Source organism: Ambystoma mexicanum, chromosome 3q, assembly GCF_040938575.1.
Source record: "Ambystoma mexicanum isolate Mex_15411 chromosome 3q, UKY_AmexF1_1, whole genome shotgun sequence".
NCBI lineage: Eukaryota > Metazoa > Chordata > Amphibia > Caudata > Ambystomatidae > Ambystoma > Ambystoma mexicanum.
In genome coordinates this window covers 1025375744-1025394321 of record NC_090926.1, presented here as the reverse complement: position 1 = coordinate 1025394321, position 18578 = coordinate 1025375744, and the positions used below count along the sequence as shown (strand labels likewise).

The 18578-nt window shown below is 44.6% G+C and overlaps 1 protein-coding gene across 1 annotated transcript in view; it reads right to left on the bottom strand.

Moving 5' to 3' along the window:
* TBC1D16 (TBC1 domain family member 16) overlaps positions 1-18578 on the bottom strand; it is a 1332482-nt gene that overhangs the window by 997635 nt on the left and 316269 nt on the right. Inside the window, exon 2 of the mRNA XM_069655199.1 lies at positions 7656-7889. Within this exon, the coding sequence (XP_069511300.1) occupies positions 7656-7827 (172 nt within the window). The 5' untranslated portion in view covers positions 7828-7889. The remainder of the gene's footprint in view (positions 1-7655; positions 7890-18578) is intronic.

Genomic DNA, 18578 nt, shown 5'->3' with positions numbered 1-18578 from the left:
GACACAGGGCGAAGAACTCTATTTTTGGACTTTGACATCGACATCCTTCAGTTTCATTAAGACAGGGAAACCCCTCTTAGCGATAGGGCGAGATAGGTCTTTCTCCAACCCTCTTTTTTTCCTTTAATAAAATCACCAGAATAACTCCTGTGGCTGACAAAGTCTTACTCCTGATTCATTACACTCCACAGAGCTTGATATTGTTTTTATTGGAAAGCCTGAAAACCTCCTTGATGAGGCTACAGAATATTCCTTTTACTACATTTAAACCAATGGAAGGAAAGGTCCATAATGGGGGGCTGATTTAGGGGATGGAGACCACTGTTTGGGATTGCATGTGGACCTGTATTTTCTTCATGTCTGTGATCACCTGCACTGCTGCTATTAAAGATTTGAGAAACAAGCCTTTCCCGAAATCCAGACCCATGTCAGAATTCTGCAACACCACAAAAAAAAGTGTCCAATGCTCCTACTAGAGGATCTGAGGTGGGATCATTGTAAAATACTTTTCTTTAAACAGCCACACTGCTATGTGGATGCTTACATTTGAATCAATTCAGTGACATTTAGTAAGATGCTGCTGCCCTACTTATAGTATAAAGTGCAATGATATGTTTGTAATATAGCTGACAAATGGCCCCATAGCCAGACCGAAATGCACAATGCATTACGTATCATGCAGCAGTTCTTTACATGCTAACTCATGTCATTATTGTGTACACTGCAAAATCCATCTCGCTAATGTCATGGATGACTCTAGGATATGCACAGACCAGGATATCAAGTTCAGGTGTTTTTATTACATTTTCCAAGATTGGTGCATTAGGAAGACTCAGGAAAGCGAGCATAAGGGAATCCCCAATATAAACCCTTGACCTCCGCGTGGGCGCCTTCTACCCTAGCCCATCGAGTCCTTCTTACCTTCCCCATTAACAGATCTCTTAATGAAAGACTACTGCCAAGTACCTCCAACTACCTAAGTCTATTCTAGTCTCAAGGGAGGGCCTAAAGGCCTGATCCTCCTCTATCCGACTCCCTCTGGGTTTAATTAAGGGTTTCTAACTCTAGGAAGTCCACACTGCTTGTTCCCATAGTGTCATGTGATTTTTACTCCGAACACTATTGATTCCATCCTCTCTGCCTTTCCTCCCTTCTGCCTCTGATCTTCTGAGGTCCTCCGTTTCTCACAATCCTTTAACTCGCCTCTCTCCTAAAACGTCCTCTTTTCCTCTGCTCACTCCCTCTACTTCTCCCTCTCCTTCTCTCTCCCTACTCCTTCAGTTATTTTCACACTCCTTCCTCTCTCCCACCTAACTTTCTGACTAACTATCCAACCATTCCTGCTACTACCTCCCCCTCGCCCAACACCCGTATCTTCCTCTTCCTCTCTGTCACTCGGTAACGCTCTCACCTTCCACCATCTAACTTCTTTACTCTTACACTCCTCTCTCTCTCATGGGATGCGGACATGGGCAGGAGACATGCGAGAATGGAGGAGATCAAATCGGGAAGCTGAAAGTTGTTTGGTCATTTGGCCAGTTGATGGCAGGAGTGGTGGCCTAAATGCCTTTGTCTGTGGGGTCACGTCACTAGGTTAAAGGATCACATGATTATCTGGGGTCTCCTGCTGCCAGCCGGTCTGCGTGACTTTCTGGGCCTGCACAACAGCATCTCTGCATAACTGTTGCCTTATTCAGCCTTGATCCTAATCGTTCCTAGGTAAGGCGCACAGTGGCCTCAAATCAGTGCAAAGAACTAGCCTAGAGACACATTGGTAAAGGTGGAACTGTGCCTTCTCCAGATCAAAGTCACTACTAAAGTTGTTGAAATGCAGGGCCTGGACCAGAAATCAAACTTGATGAAGTTGGTTCCGGCTCTGCTTGTATTTAAAAGGTTACTTACAAGATAGACAGAGCACCAGCACATGAAGTTTCATGCTGAGTCCAATTCAAAGGCGACTTTGAAACAGCCTAAAAGACCTCCTAATCAAGTATGGTGACTTTCATCCACACGTCAAAACTTTCCAAAAAGTAGTGGTTGAAACCTTGCTATTCTGATTCTCGAGGCTTTGTTTATTTGCGTTGGTGTTTTTTATAGGAATAACAAGATGGGCCTTGGGTGCTTCCGAGATCGTTGAGGCACTGCATGCTTCAAAAGCAAGGAAGAAAACGGGTTTACAAAGCATGAAATAGAAGAATCATCCGCGCACCACAGGGACGGACTATACTGCCCCCCAGGACACTCACGAGAGGATTGAATTTGATTTTAAGTTCCTAGCTAAGTCCCTTTGTCTTGTGCCTGCTGTACAAGCATCCCTCTGCAGCATTCCAGTTTCAGTTTGGAGTTCCACTGATGTTCACCCAGTGATGGGCTCTTTAGGAATTATTGTGCACAAAGCGCACCCTCCCAAACTCTCTCCCTGTGATGTAACTACCATTTCGCCTTAACAACTTAACAAATTAGTGCAGGGTGAACCTTGAACATGTCTGCAAAGAATTGTAAGGAACTCTGTTTTTTACAGTATAAAAACTGTAGGGTTGAGGTGGTTTCAATGTTGCATGTCGGTGGCAGGTCGGTGGATGGAGGTCTCACATGGGCATAGGGAAGTAAAAGCCCACATTTGGAAACCAAAAATGCACAAAGTAATGGGTGCAAATGCTGGTGCCATTTTCTGCATCTTCGGAAAGGTACAAAGCTTTCACTGTGTGTATATCTGTTTCCAACCATATTTGACAAGATCTTGGATTATAAGGTGAGCCTTTACATAATATCTGACACAGAATGTTGAATACACTGGTTTAATTAAAATAATCTAGAATACAAACAAGATTACAGTTTATAAAGAGCTAAGGAGCATGGTTGGCTCCCAAACAAGGTAGTGTTATGTTTTGTTGACTTGTACCATGCATCGCTACCACTAGGGGTAGTCTCCAGGAGCTCACATGACTCTGCAAGTTAGAGTACAGGGTTGGTTAGTGAGGGTAGAGGGATAGGATAGGTCCAGAACCAGGAGAAACTGGTGTCGTTGGGCTGCACATGGGTTGTTTGCGTGCGCTGGCGTGTTGTGTCTGTAGGGGTACGGTCCAGAGCCTTGGATTGTTGTTGTATGCAAGTGTTAGTTATGTTGGGTGTGCGTTTGTATGTAGTTTGACTAGCCATGGGCGTGTATAGTACAAGGGATGTGTGTAGAAGGGGAGCAGGAGTGGGGTGGTGAGTACATTGGGTACTCCCAAAGTTTTTCTCGGTTGCTAACCTTCACGATTCTAAGTCTGACGCATGGCTAACCTTCACAATTCTATTTAAATGTAATGCATGGCGAATCTTCACAAGTCTATCTAAACGTGAAGAAAGTGTCCATTTTCGCCAGAACATTACTGAACCCCGATTCTGGCTCTGCAATAGATCATGTTGGAGTACTACTGAGGTATTATGATATCATATGATGTGGCATTTATAACGCGCCTATACACAAATGTTTCAAGGCGCGACTAGGCAAGAGAGGGGAACAAAAGGGAGGACGGAAAACGATCGTACTAGGCCAGGTGTCATTCAGATCGCACAAGTGCGTAGGAAGGGGGCACGGACAGTGCAGTTCATGGCAAAGATGATAACCATAAGTAAGCAGCAGCCAGCATATGGCAAGTGCATGGGTAAGTGCAGACATCAGGTGTCAAGGGTTGGGAGGGGGACTGTAGGGATACAGAGACAGTCCCCAAGTGCGGGGGTTGCCAGGTGGGCAGCACAGGTGTGAAACACTGGCGGGGGAGGGACCTGTTCCTGAGATTAGAGGGTGTCCAGGTAGCCAGTGCAGTTCCAGTTACAGCTAGGAGGTCAGCAGAGAGGAGGAGAAAAAGCAGAAGCAAAGAGAAAGGTTTTGAGGAGCTTCTGGAACCGGAGATGGATCTCCTCAAGTTTAAGGGAGGCAGGGAGGCTGTTCCAGAGGGAGGCACCAGCCGAGTCCTCGTCGTTGCGGATGGCGAGCTGCAGGTGTCTAGGGATGATGCAGTCTTTTTGTTGTCCTGGCAAGCGTTGCCGGCCAGCTCGAGGATCTCAACAGTCAGGTACTGGAGCACGGCAGCCAGGTAGACGGGGGTCCCGGCTCCCACCCGCTCAGCGTAGCTCCCCTTACACAGCAGCCTGTGCACACGGCCTACTGGGAACTGCAAGCCTGCCCGCGAGGAGCGAGTCTTGGCCTTAGCACGGGCCTTCCCTCCTTGCTTTCCTCGTGCAGACACAATGCGTTAAGTGGGCGCTCGCACGTTCAAAGAGAAAGCAATCCAAACATCTTGTTTCTACAAATGCAGAGAATAAAGATAAACACAAGGCTTCAGTCTCTAATCTAGTATCTCATTCTTGTGGCCCCAGTCTCCAGTCAGGAGCCTACTTCTTGTGAGTGGGGCAATTTGCCCCTGGTCCCCAATTGCAGCCCAAACATGAATGTAAACAAGGGAATATCAGCGTCTAAAGGAGCAGCAGCAATAGAAGCAGTGTTTCAGCACAGGCTCTGTGAACTTATTGCTACTCTCTTCTAGCCGAACAACCAATCAAGGGAAAGCAGCTGCAACTGGGGAGAATGAAGGCTCATACCTGTCCCCTTCCGAGTTCTTGGAAACACATCAGGCATAGGCATCGATACTAAATACCAGGCAAGAGTCACAAGCAGTTGCAGAACGGTCTTTATGTTAGACTCCCTGTCTTTTATAATTTCTTTTCACTAATGCATGCGTATACTATCCTGTTCTTGGCCCACAATCTCTGTTTTGACTTTGGGGCGCCTACTACTGGGGATAGACATATAATGGACCACTGATTACCCTATGCCAACAATCCCACATTATCCAGGTAAGCAGGGAAGATTGATGTCCGGTGGGTGTCTGATGTCGGAGGATCCAGATACCTTGTAGAGGTGCCACAGGAATCATACAGGAGAAAGTGGGAAGCAATATCACAAATGAATGCCAAGGTCTGAGCTGATATGATTGTGATGGGCTCAGTGTTCAGCCTCAAATAAACTACAAGAGCAGCCAAACGGGTACCTGAAGATGCTCGAAGGACTGTGCCCAGGAGACCCACACATCTTGGTGCGACTTCCACTCGCTATATTTCTTCATCAGGCAAAAATATCATACTCCAGTTACAACCTCACCTACAGTTTGTCTGGCAGATTTTGGAAGAGCATAAAACAGCACAGAATTAACCAGAGTTGTGAAGAATTCTGCACCATACTCCTCCATTTTAAAACAAAAAAGAAGGGAACCATTTTCTTGCATCCTTAGGGCTGTATTAAAGGGAGGTGGCACAGGAAATTGCAAAGCAGACAAATGATGACAGTACCGCTCCTGAAACAAAGGCACCTGCCTTCCGTGACCTTTGTGGGAAAATACCACTGTCCCAATTTTGTATGTGCCTGAACAGGAAAAGCTCCATGTAAATCTTGCTGAGGGTCGACTCTGAGGGGTGAGTAGGCCTGACTGCACACCCTCTCCTCTGCATCAATCCAAATACTGCTACACTTTATCCTCAGAATGAATAATTTATTACATTGTCAGTACTATAGGTTGTTTAAAAGAATTAGTAAATCTATAGTAAGGGTGTCAAAGAAGGAAGCTGACAAAAATGTGGCATGGTGGTGGTTATAGACTTATTTTCAGTACCAAAAACCTATCTATCCCTCTCTCTATAAGGGCCAATCAGAATGTCAGTCAAAAAGAACTCCACCGTACAGTGTCACAACCTTCTCATATCCCTTTCACTATAACTAATGGATAAACTAAGAAAGTTCCTTCTTCAGAAGAATGGTTTCCTTCTCGTGTTGCCTGGATAGCGTCCAAAAAAATGTAACTTGCAATAAGAAGGCAACAGGGAATGCCTCCCTTCCACCGACTTGCAGGTTTCACACAGCCCTTATCCAAGGTTTCGCCTCCAGGTGAATGACTCGCTTCTCCGCTTTACAGTTTCCAATACAGCCTGGGGAATGACTCAGTGCCCTGACATCTCTAGCACAACTACCAGTTCGGGACCAGGAAAATGCCTCCCTTCTCCTGGTATTTCTTGGTATAGTTCACAACACAACCAGGGGGACTGGCTCCCTTCCCCTGGCGTCTTTAACACATCTCCTTGCTTGCTCAATTTCTTCTCAGTATTCGCTCTCGGACCTTCTCTGGTAGTCAGTGGTTTTTCTTTGACGAGGAATATTTCCTCTAATGCTCTCAGTATCTGCTTTCGGGTCTCAGAAACGTCTCTAGTTATATTCAGTAGCAATCTCCCCACTACTGAAGCACAAGGGAGCTTTGTGAACCAACTTCCCTTCTATCCCTGTGTCCCCTCTGTGTCTCTCGTACCTCCCATTACCTTGTGTGGGATCGTGGTACATCACCGGGATGTCCTGGGACCGCAGGTCTTTTCTCTGGCTCTGCGGATTCTCTGCCGTTGCTCCGTCGGCTGCACAGTACTTTTCTCATATGTTCCGTGGCTCAGCTCTCCAGCTTGGTCTTCTGCCAGGGTTTGCACCTGCAGAAGCTGTGGAGGACTCCCACAGCACTTCATCAGTGTCCTCTTCCCTCCGGTCCTTTGGCAGAGCTTGGAATGCTTGCACTGGTGCACCTCCACACCTGCTGCTACACCCAGTGGGATTTGACACAGCCACGCTTGACACAGCTGTGCTTGACACATTTGATAGTCCTTTGTTCCTTTTTATACACTGTATCGAGTCCCTCCCATGCAGATTGTAAATGTCCTTTGTCTCTCTTAGCAACTGACTCCTTATGTCTCCTTGGGGCCACCTCATACCAGTACAAGCACTGTCAATGACCTTGATGTCTTCTGTGTTCTTCTTCGTCCTAGTACGTTTGGCTTTACGGTTATTTCCATCTGCCAACATTACATGGGGTTGACTTTCAAAAAAGTGGTTCTGAACAGTGGGAATGTTGGGGAGTGACAACATTCATTGGGCTGTAACCCAGGTGATTGTCCTTGTCCCTAGATGGGGAGTCCCTCCCCATGAGGTCCTCCCGCATGAACCCACCCTACGGGGACTATAGGGTAGCGGCCGCACATCCCTAGCCTCATGGAAAACGGCTCCCCCTTGCGGAGAAGTTTTGACAACTTGTGAATCATCACACTATATAGAACATTTTTGGATGAAAGTAAAAAAGGGACCAGGAGTTGGAATGGAAGCCACATGGAAATCGGAGGTGGAGCAAAGGTAATCCATTGTTCAGTTGCTGGTGCCCTAAAATATACACTATAAAGTAAATCAAAAGAAGTCATTACTTTTGATTCCCAGGCCAATAGATATGTACACATCTCTGAACTATAGGCTCAAACCCACCCAATCAGCTCTTAGCTTTAACCTGATTCAGAAATATAATGTTGGCACTGTGCTCCGGGTCAGGATTTTATGAAAATCACAGCACAAAAAGAATGCAAAAAGTGCATGTGTGTGAAACCATATTTGTACATTTACTAGTTTGGCATCTGCTGCCAAGTCATGCGAGCATACGGGACACTACACAAGAGACTATTTGAGAGCAAAGCAGGGAAGAAGTACACTGATCTTTTTCAGCAGCCCTGGCACATAAAAGCAGATCCCGACTAGCAATTACCAAAAGTGCATAGCTTGATAGGGGAGGAAAATGGTTTAAGAAGGGTCTCACCTGGGTGGTGGGCCCCGAGCCCCTGCAGAAGCTCTGGCGGATGGACACACACATTGTTCTTGGAGTAGATTATCTCTCCATCCAGGACAGTGGAAGAACTGCTGGTGGGGTTCAAGGTCAGGAGGCCAGATGCTTTGGAAGAAGCACGTCGTAGGAGCCGACCCAGAGACATCTCCAGGAGAATCTTTCCATTATCTGAAGACTTCACCCCAGAGTCAGCAGAGCAGGAGAGAACTAGCACAGGAAGATGAGAGGGTCATTAGAGGCAGGTGGATCGGGGAGGCAGCACTACTGTACTTCAAAACAATGTACATTGCATTAACATAAATCCTGATAGTTGAGGAAGATTCATTAACCAATCCACACAATCCTGTCACTATAATAGGGATTGAAATAAAGAGTTGCTAGCTGAGTCAAAAGCAGCTCCTACATAATAGGTATCATCCAGTAAGCAGAAACTATCTCTGTGGATTGAGGAGCTATAATGTTGGACGACACTGTTTCCACATTATATTATTTTTGCACAATATATAAGACAATCATGCTTTAAATGCCTTCAAGAGGTGTCCTAATACCGCATTATACACTTTACCAAGATGTATGGCACCATTTGGGTCTGGAGTCAAATGTAGCTCTTGATAGCGATTGGTGTCAAGCTAAACAACCCCTTCTACGTTCGAAGCATACTCCAAATAGCTCCCAGTATTTTCAATCCCCAAACAACCCAGTAGACCATTAAGTAAGGAGATTTATAGAAGCCGGATAAGCCTACAGTTGTGGTGAATCACATCCCTCCTATTGTGCCAGTTCCAAGTGTTCCTCTAGGACAACTCCCCATCTCCTGTTTGATCCATGTGAGGCCAGAAAAGCATACCCACTCCGAGGCTAGCACATCAGCAGAAATCGAACCTCAGCAAAATATGATGCAGGGATCCTCCTTTACGGCATACATTCAATCAGGGTGCTAATACCAGGGTAAACAGATTATATGCCATAGAATTCTCAGTGGTCTTGATGGCACTCCAAAACCAAGAAAATATTAGCAACAACTTTCACAGCATTTCAACATAAATATCAGTGGCAATCCGTAATTTTAAATACATTGAAAATGAAACAATTTGACTGATCCATATTTAAATATAGCAATTGCTATTATGTCAAGAAAGGAGATCCTGACACCTGTGAAAGGGGAATCAGTACAACAGCAAGATTTTGAAACCTAATATGTCTATTATCCATGCAAATGGCCGCACACACAATTAAAAGTCCCTGTAGCAAATTGTTCAGGGACCAGCGAGAACAATTAAATGAAGGTGAAATTAAAACAAGTCTTTAGTCTAAATAAAGTTTCAAGTGTTGCATGTTGTGAAAACGCAGCCATCAACACGTTCTTGTACTTTGATGGTTATGTCGTATTGGGTAAACACAAATATTGCCTGATCGTTCTTCACATTAAAGAAGTTGGCATTTACTGCCCACTACTTTCAAAATGAGCAAGGGCCTCAACTGCCATATTTCCAAAGCACTTTGCTTAATAATAGATTCTTAAATACAGAAAAGTACATTAATTACTATCTGTGTTTTACAAATTCTTAAGGATCAGTGGGTTTACGGTTTGCAGTGCAGGAAAAGAGTTGTCTACACATCTAAAAATACATAATTAAATACAACTCTGCAGTGCAAATGCTGTTTCATTCATTTTCATTTCCAATCCATTCATTCAGTCTCATCTACATTTATCCTGACATGTTTCATTCCTTTCACACTTTATTTAAAACAAATGTAAGGCATTTCTTCTGGAGAGCGCTGTCTGCAATTCCACAATCCTTTTTCTATCCACTGGATTTTTTAAATTCATAAGTGTCACTTTTCACACTATTTCCAATTTGTATACGTTTTCTTGATCTGATCTTGACACTTTTGTTTTAGATTCTTGTGCTCAGGTATTATTTGTAAACTTGTGTTTCCGGCAACGAAAGATTGTTGGGGTTTTAATTAACATTTTTTCAAATATATTAATTATATCCACATTTGATTCGATTGTGCTATTCATTTTCATTATTTAGCATCGGGACATAACTTCCTGCTTTAATTAGCATACTGATATAGGGGTGTACTTACACTTCCAAACTGTGGGCAATATAATTTAATTCAATGTTCTTGGAGGTTACAGCGCTATGCTTCAGGCCTCTGTGTTCTGTTGCTGAGCTTAGTGTTAGTTTCTACAAACTGTGAAATACAGGAAGGATAGGGAGAAACAAAAAAACCCGGTCTTGTTTAATTAATCTGGGTTTAGCCGATCAAAAAACGTATGGTTCTGTGCTTATTTTATGTATTAATTACTGTAAAAGCTTGGCGCTGGTTGCACGCCTCAGGAAGGCACATAGGTTTCTTTTATTGTGTCTTAAATAAAATGTCTCTTCTCTGTTTTTGTAACGAGTGGTGCAAATGTTCCTAGAAGACAAAAAATGACAATAGTGCGGTCTGTTGTAGATGACATTAGTCTTTGAAAACACAGCCACTCGGGCAGTGAGTAACAACTTAGGCAGCATAGTGCTGCAATATAAGTGTTTCTGGACATATTATCTCTGTGCGGAAACTCCAAATGTACAGAATGAGACTGCCAAAAGGACTTGTTCGTTATGGTATTTTTACAAAAGTGTGGTCTTTAAATGTCTAGATTAAATGTAAGATTAAAAGATCCTGAATCAGGGTAGTATTCAAGAACTGACTTTCAAACTGTGGGGCTGGCCCACCAAAGGTGCCCGGGAGATTCTCAGTGGATTCAGGGCTCTTTAAAAAATTGTGAATGATGACTGCCTTTAAATAAGCTTTAAAGACCCCAACTGAGGGCCAATGCAAGAGTTATGGGCCCTGAAGATAGAGTTAAAAGCCAGGGCACAGCAGGGGCATTTAATTATGTTTATGGGCCCATAACGCCTAGTATGGCTTGGTGGTTTGTTTCATAAATGTATTACAACCTACATCACTCCAGAAATTATAATATATAAAAGATATGAACCCTGCTGCAAAATCCCTGTGACAACTCGGGTGGATATAAATCTGCCTGGGTAGTAGCAAGGACTTTGCTGTGGGTACTCCTGCGCTGCCATTAGTGTCTTGGAATGTAGTGTAGTGTTATTGAGATTTTGAGGGCCAGAAGAACAACTCTACAAGCTATACCGAGGTGATGCACACTATGGTGCTAGGCCAACCCTGCCGGTAAATGCCTGGTGCACAGGTTAAGGGCCCTTGCTAACATTTTGCGGCTGTGTCGTTACCGGTACGGGTGGACCAACACCGAGGTGTGTACTGCCATTAGCACCCGCAAATAAGCACACATCAGTCTTAAGGCTAAAGTAAATTATAAAAAAGAAAGCGGGCTTACCTTTTTTCTGTGACGCTGCTACTGAAAGATGGAGTCCATTTTCAGTGTGGCTTACAATGGCATAATCAAGACTGAAAATGGGCTCCATCAACCAGAAGCAGCATCACAGAACTGAAGGTAAGTCCGTTTTTCTTTTTTATAATTACCTTTAGCACCATGTGTGCTTGCTCACAGGGGTTAAAGGCGCAATGGGGTAGACGTTCCTGCCCATTTAATTGCATGACTATTTGCTCGAGGCAGACTTGTTCGCAATTCAATAACACATTGCCTCACAAATATATATGGGTGATGGGTTTAGATATTTAATTATGGTGGTGGGGATGTGGGGTGAGTTGCCGGGTCTCTAACAAATTGGCCTCAAGCTACTTTACCCGAACAAACAACGTAGTATTGCGGTAGGAGGGAGGCACAAGGAAGGCACAGGTCATGAGTCACACAGCACTTGAGAAACTCGGCTGAGGGCTCACACCAGTAAATAGATCCAGCATTCCGAACGCCCTGATTGGCTAGTGTCCCCAGCCAGGGTGCTAATATAGCTTTATAGACCTGCAGAGAGGGCCATACAGGGCGTTAAGGGCACTGAAGACCGAGTTAATGAGGGACCAGAACGCCCGGTACGGCCCGAGCTGCAGGTGTATAAAGCTATTTGAACACCCTCAATAATAATTAAAGTACAATAAATGAGACATGTTTAATTGAAGTAGAAATAATTGCCAAATTATACATAAATGTTGCAGCTACATTGACTTGGTTGTGTTTTTTTAATAGGGTGGTGGATGGTGATTGGGTAGCAGGAGTATGCCATTAAAGAGAAATCGTATGCCCAGCCAGTGTTCTAATTAAAATTAAGGTAATTTCAGGTGTGTGTGTTTTTTTTTCACTCCAGAAACATAAGCTTCCAATTATTCCACACTTAAATACAGTAGGAAAACATTTGCAAGGTGCCTCTGCAAACTCATTAACTTAGCGTGCTATCAACTTACATTTTTATGCCCTTGTTTTCCATTCACCTTCCCATACTATGGTGCACCAAACAATGTGAGAAGGTTCCCTATGACTTCATTGCGGAGAAAAATGATACATGCCATGTTCCATATTATACAAAAATGAAGCTCTTCCTTCTTGGCTATTTTAAACTTAATGAATCGCTTTCCATGAACAGAAAGCAGAAAGTGTTTCTTCAGGCTTCACTTCAGTGGGTGGGGCGACGTGGCACACATTGGTCTTGCAACGTGTAATACGGAACGTTACGTTAACTCTTTCCGTTCCGAAATTATACAGAGACCAACGCTGCAACTTTGCAGGCTTTAATGGGCGGCGGCGGAAACAGGTAAGCACTTACAAGACTAATTGTGGGCTGTTATCAATCTGCGGGCCATACCAGTTCGTATAGCCCGTAGATTGACCAATCACGAACGTCGAACACCTTCTAGGGTGTTCGCATGGATATTATAGCCCACAGATTGTCCAATAAGAACATTAACTCCACATTCCAAAGCTATAATAGAAAATATATACTGTTCTGGCATTTGGCGGGAGATGGGCGGCACCAACAGTATTTTTACTCAAGGGCTTGACATTAAAAAAGTTTGGAAACAACTGACTTAAAAAGAAGAAATGAAGTGTGGATGACATTTTGATATTTAAAAGACATTCAGATCTTTAAAACACGCTTGGGGATAACAGTGGAACAATGGAGGTAGTTATCCATGGATACAAACTGAATACAATATTGGACCTCCCAGTAAGAATTTCAGTACAGAGGTAACCTAGATTCTGGGTCGTTTTAGATTTGTAGCTCTATGCCCCTTTTTATTTCTTGTCTATACGGTTATACACAATTCAAAATGAGCACAATTTATAGAACTTAATCATTTCAACTCCATATCACACAGTGCAGGAATACCTATGGTAACTGCGTTTCTGGATCTTTGGAAGCATATAAAAAGTACTGAGTTGGATTGTTTGGTATCAGATGTTGGAGGTGCTCAATCACTGCAAAGGCCTCACCCTAGATAGAAGCTGCAAACACATTTTTACATTCTGTGAGTTAAAGGAAATGCTGACCCGGTTTTCCAATTATATGCTTTTAAAACCTACACTGCAATACACCTGTTAATATAACACCAGTCATTTTAGCTAACTGCAGGGACCGATTTAAGACTGCTTGAGCCTAACTTAACAGTTGCATGTAAAAGAAAAAGATTTATTTATGGAATTCTCAGCTAGAAATGTGTACTCTTTTCAAATCATTATATGATCCCTGCCTCCGGCAGATTTTATGATCTTTTAGAGAAGACAGCAATTCCAGGCCCTGATTCCATGCATACTGTTCCTTCTGTCAATTAAGTTTAAAATACTCCTTTTTCCTTCATCATGAAAATGTACTGTGCTGTGGCTTTCTCTTTACTGAACATTTCCCTCTGATAAAGAGGTCTGTGGGACTTCGAAAGGTAATGCGTTTTTCCATCTCTGCATAGCATCTTCAGTTAGTCAAATACATCAAAACCTGAATCTTGTGTGATTTAAAATATTGACTTAAATATGGACTGAAATGGAGTTGAAATTTGTATAACACATGCAAATCTATGAATGTCACCAACACTGCATGACTGCAGTTACAGGTAACTAATTATTGGCTAATTCATAAATCCCCATGCTTCTCAGAGTGCAAAGTAGTACCATAGAATAGATTGAGGGAGAGTCTGATCTGATCTTTACAAAAGACCTACTGAACCAGCTGCCTGGTCCCACTAATGACTCTGCACTTGAAGGTGTTCCTCATATTGCAGCCTTGCACATCTCCTGCAGAGCCAAACCACCATGGAACATAACTGGTGCTGTCTTGCCTCTCGTTCAGTGAGCCATAACCAGCTCCTGAGTCAGCCTTCCTTCCACTGTTTAACAAAGGTTAATGCAAGATATGATCTATCAGACCAGCCTGTGTTACGTGAGATGCTGACCCCTTGTGCAATTACTTAACATCACAAATAATTGGTCAGTAGTCCAGAAACCATTGGTGTTGTGAGGAGCCAGGAATGAGACGCGGACACCAGGGGTGTTGCTAGGTCTGGAAAAGATCCGGGGCTACACTAATGTCGGGACTGTCGGGACTAGTTAGCCTTTTGGTTGTAGACCCTGAGATTATATCCGGGGCTACAACCAAAAGACCCAGGGCTATAGCCCCCTAAACCCCCTCCCCTAGCAACGCCTCTGGCAGACACAGTGAGCTCAGTTTTGGCTACAAATCTTTATTCAAAACAAAAGGGGGTTGAAAAGGTCTCACTATCCATACTCCAAGAGGTATCTCCCTGCCTCAACCAGAACCAAAGGTCTGTCCAGTGTCAAGATGTCCAAAGCAAAATGTCATGTGTCAGAAATCCTATCCTTGCCCTCACAGTCTACAAACCAAATATAATATGTGATGGGTAATGTCTTTGGCCTTGTAAGTGCCCAAACGTTCAAGTTCAAAAGACATGCATAACTCCAACACAAAGGTTCCCAATGGATAAAGGTCACAGTTCCAGGGGACAACTCCCTTCCCCAGTTTTCTCTTAAGGATAAGGTTCACAGTTCCTTTTCCCCCAGGTTTTTCTTCAGGACACCTCAAACCCTCAAGGGCATGAATTCTCCGTAGGGCACTTTGCTCAACAAAACATTTGAATACAAAAACCAACTTGGGTGTAAGTTCCAACCTCGTAGGATACCTGGTGTACTCCCCTACTAGGTTCTTTTCCACTTTGGTTAACTTTGTTTTCAGACTTTGCCTGTTGAACATCTTTATGTAACTGGTTTTTCACACTTGCAAACTTGACATTGGCCCTGTGCACTTCCCTGCTAGGGATTTTCATGTGAATTACTTTATACAAATGAAATCTTGCTCTTGCCAAGTTTACTCTCCTGCCAGGGCTTGTCATTCAATAAGATTTATACAATTTCAAACTTGCTTTTCTCTCACATACATCTGAAAATCCTTTTCGGGTAATATTGGATTTCATCTTGTTTGCTTCATACACTTTTGTCTTTCTTTAGCAGCGTTTCTGAATCGCCCTGTGTGTCCCATTCTCGCTCTCTAGGAATCACTGATTTCTTGCGGCATCCCTCTGTTTCCTCGCGGTAGACGAGAGGCAGCACTCTGCTGTCCTGCCTCCACCTCCCGGGCTCTCTGGTTTCACCAAACAGCTTCCACGTCTTTCGCGACTCCCTCTTTCCTCTGGGCATAACACCGTGTTCAGGTGGCAGTGAGGTTGTTTCCAGGTTCCCGTGGTCGCTAGGAAGCTTCTTCCATCCCTTTCACATTTGTCGTATGGTGGACCGGCCTCTGCAGTCCTCGTTCTCAAACCTTCCTCCCGAGCCTGCCGACTCCACGGTCGTCTTGACGTCCTCACAGTCTGTCATGACGCCTACCCCCGGTCATCCGGACCAAGCCCATCAGCCCCGGGAGCAGGCATCCAGATATTTATTAAAACCCCAGCAGCCCCGGCTAGGGGCTGTCTGGGTTCAGTCCTGGCGCCACAGGCGCCAGGCTCATAGACATTACTTACCTCATGCAGACCATGCTGCAACTGAATCCAAGCCAACGTGAGGCTTGGATGGGACTATTTTGTTACAGGGACTATTTTTTACTCGGGTGTGGTTCTGGGGAACTTCTTACCTGGAACTACTTTGGAGGCTATTTAAACCACACCTGATCAGCAACACACGCTTCGCGTTATTCTGCATCCAGCAGCGTAACGCTCACCGTGCCTGCAGTCAGCATCCAGTCTTCAGCCACGCCCGTCTCGAATCCTGAGCTCCTAGCAAAAGAGGAAAGAAGAAGGGAAGGTTAGAACAACGACATTATTTCAATCCTTACCTGATTCCGGATCCATCACGTCTTCAAACTTGAAAAGGACATTATTTCTGCACGCGTCGCATCGCCAGCTGCAGCGCCGCGTCATACTCACCAGTCCTCACAGCATTTTTCGATCCGGCGCTGCCTCCATCATTTTCTTCGCCGAACTCCAGCACCTGGGGAAAAAAACAAAAGAAACAACAAGGTGAGCCAAGAGAGTCGACAAATACAATCTCTTACTATCAAAGGCTTACCTGATTTATCACCGGAGGCATTACCCGTTAATACGCCTCATCTTCATTTGCCGCACCTATAAAGGGAGAAAACAACAAGTTAAACTCATGCAACTTACCGGACAGTGTTGGGTAATACAGACTCTTACCTGTACGCCATCAGCTGCCTCCAGGCAATATTCTTTTGAACCAGTTGCAATTCAACAAGGGAATGGAATAAGAGTGAACATCGGACATATTGAACTCTTTGAACTTATAAACCCCGGAGTCAATATTCCTCCGGAACTCCTCCAGCACCCTCAAACCAGTGAAGTAACTGGTATCTACGCGTCCCTGCATGCCATGCAGGATGGAGAGCTCATCTTTTAAAAACATAAGGTGAGGTTACTAAAGGAGATATCGGAGGTGACAAGAGGGGAGAACGGGAACAGTGGGAGGGGGCCATCACTAAAATCCACGGGTGGCTAAATCCCTTTCTACACTTGCAGGAGAATACTTCTACGGATCAAGCAGACGAGATTAGGCAGGCCAGTCCAGACAGTCATCTCGGCACTACGCATCACGTTGGTGGAGACCGCAGCTGTCCGGGTCCGATCGACGCCCCTGTGGGAACCAGGTGAGCGTAACAGAACGCGAAGCCTATCTACAAATCCCCACCCGGGCGTAATGGAAACTTCAGAAACCGACCAACTAGCCCTATTGTTAGGGTAACTTAGGGCAGAAGTGCACTCCGCGCGCCAAGAAACTAATGCCCTCAGGAGAGAACTGATTGTGTCAAAGGAGCGCACTGATGATCTTGCTAGACAATTGCTGCAGAACCAAGCTGGGCAAACACCATTACCTGGACTCGGGAGGAATCCAACTCCTGTTTCATCGAGCAATCCTGTGCAAGTGGTTCTACCAGGGAGCATTCCTTTAGCTCCACCCGAACTTTTTGCTGGAGACCCAAAAAAGTTTGCCGTGTTTATGAACCAATGCCGCTTGCACTTTTTATGCAGACCTAGAGCTTTTCCAAACGACCAAGCCAAAGTAGCCTTTGTACTATCATACCTTAGTGACAGCGCAGCGGATTGGTCAATTCCCCTAGTTAACCAAGATGACCCTCTTCTTCGGGATTTTCAGGGTTTTCAATTAAGCATGGAAAGACTATTTGCCAGACATTTACAGGGACAGGCCCTGGATAACGAACTTTTATCCTTACGACAAGGTAACCAGGATCTACTGACCTATATCACAACCTTCAATAGGTTGGTGGTGGAAACCGGATGGCCAGAGGTAAAACGAATTACATTATTTCATTGTGGACTTCGGGGTGAACTCAAAGATGTTTTGGCTCAAATTGTGAACCCACCTCAGGATTGCGTAGAATATATAGACTTAGTGATCCAGTTAGACCACCGACTTCAGAATAGAAAGGCTGATCGAGCTAAGTTCGAGAATCGGGTATTGGTTAAACCCAATGTTACCCCAAAGGAACAGATGCATCAGAACCGATGCAGATCGGGGGGGGTTAAGGGACCCTTAACTCAAAAAGAAAGAGAAAGGAGACGGCAGATGCAATTGTGTCTGTACTGTGGGGCCTCAGGACATTTTCTATGGGATTGCCCTATAAAACCATCCGAGAAAGTAGTCGGAGTTGCTGATAGAAATCAGACAGAGCCTGAGTCGGGAAACGACCACGCCCGGCAAGCATAGAGGTCCGCTTGCCGAGCTTGAAGGAGGATACTCAGACCTCGCACTTCATCATACCAATGGTACTTATTGATCCAAGGCAGCCATCACGTATGCACGCAATAAGGGCATACATTGATAGCGGGGCCGTAGGAAACTATATGGACCACGAATTGGCTTCTAGGATGAATCTACCTCTCTGCAAAAAGACCACCTTGGATGTCGTCACCACAGTCGATGGAACTGAAATTGTCTCTGGCCTGTAACTCATTCCACCGCAGAGATGACACTGTTGAGTCAGGATGGGCATCGAGAGACTATTGTGTTTGATTTAATCAAAGCCCCGCAGCTCCAAATAATACTGGGGATACCTTGGTTGGAAACACATAATCCTTGTATTGGTTGGCGAGAGAAGAGAATAACCTTCCCGGATTGTGCACACACCTGTTACCTGAAAAAACCCTTGAACAAAGGCCTGGCCAGTCACTACTCCAGTCGTGCAGTTACCTCAGGAATATCAAGAATTCCAGGATGTTTTCCAAAAAGAACAGGCAAACACCTCACAGATCATACGATTGTCAAATCAACCTCATACCCGGTGCACAACCTCCATGTAGTAGAATCTACGCCCTGACGGAACCCGAAAACCTTCACCTACGACAATACTTGGACCAATACTTTGCTAATGGCTTCATTCGTCCATCCAAGTCCCATGCATCCTCAGCTTTGTTCTTCGTGCCTAAAAAGGAAGGTGACCTCAGAACGTGCATAGACTACCACGCATTAAATCAGATCAC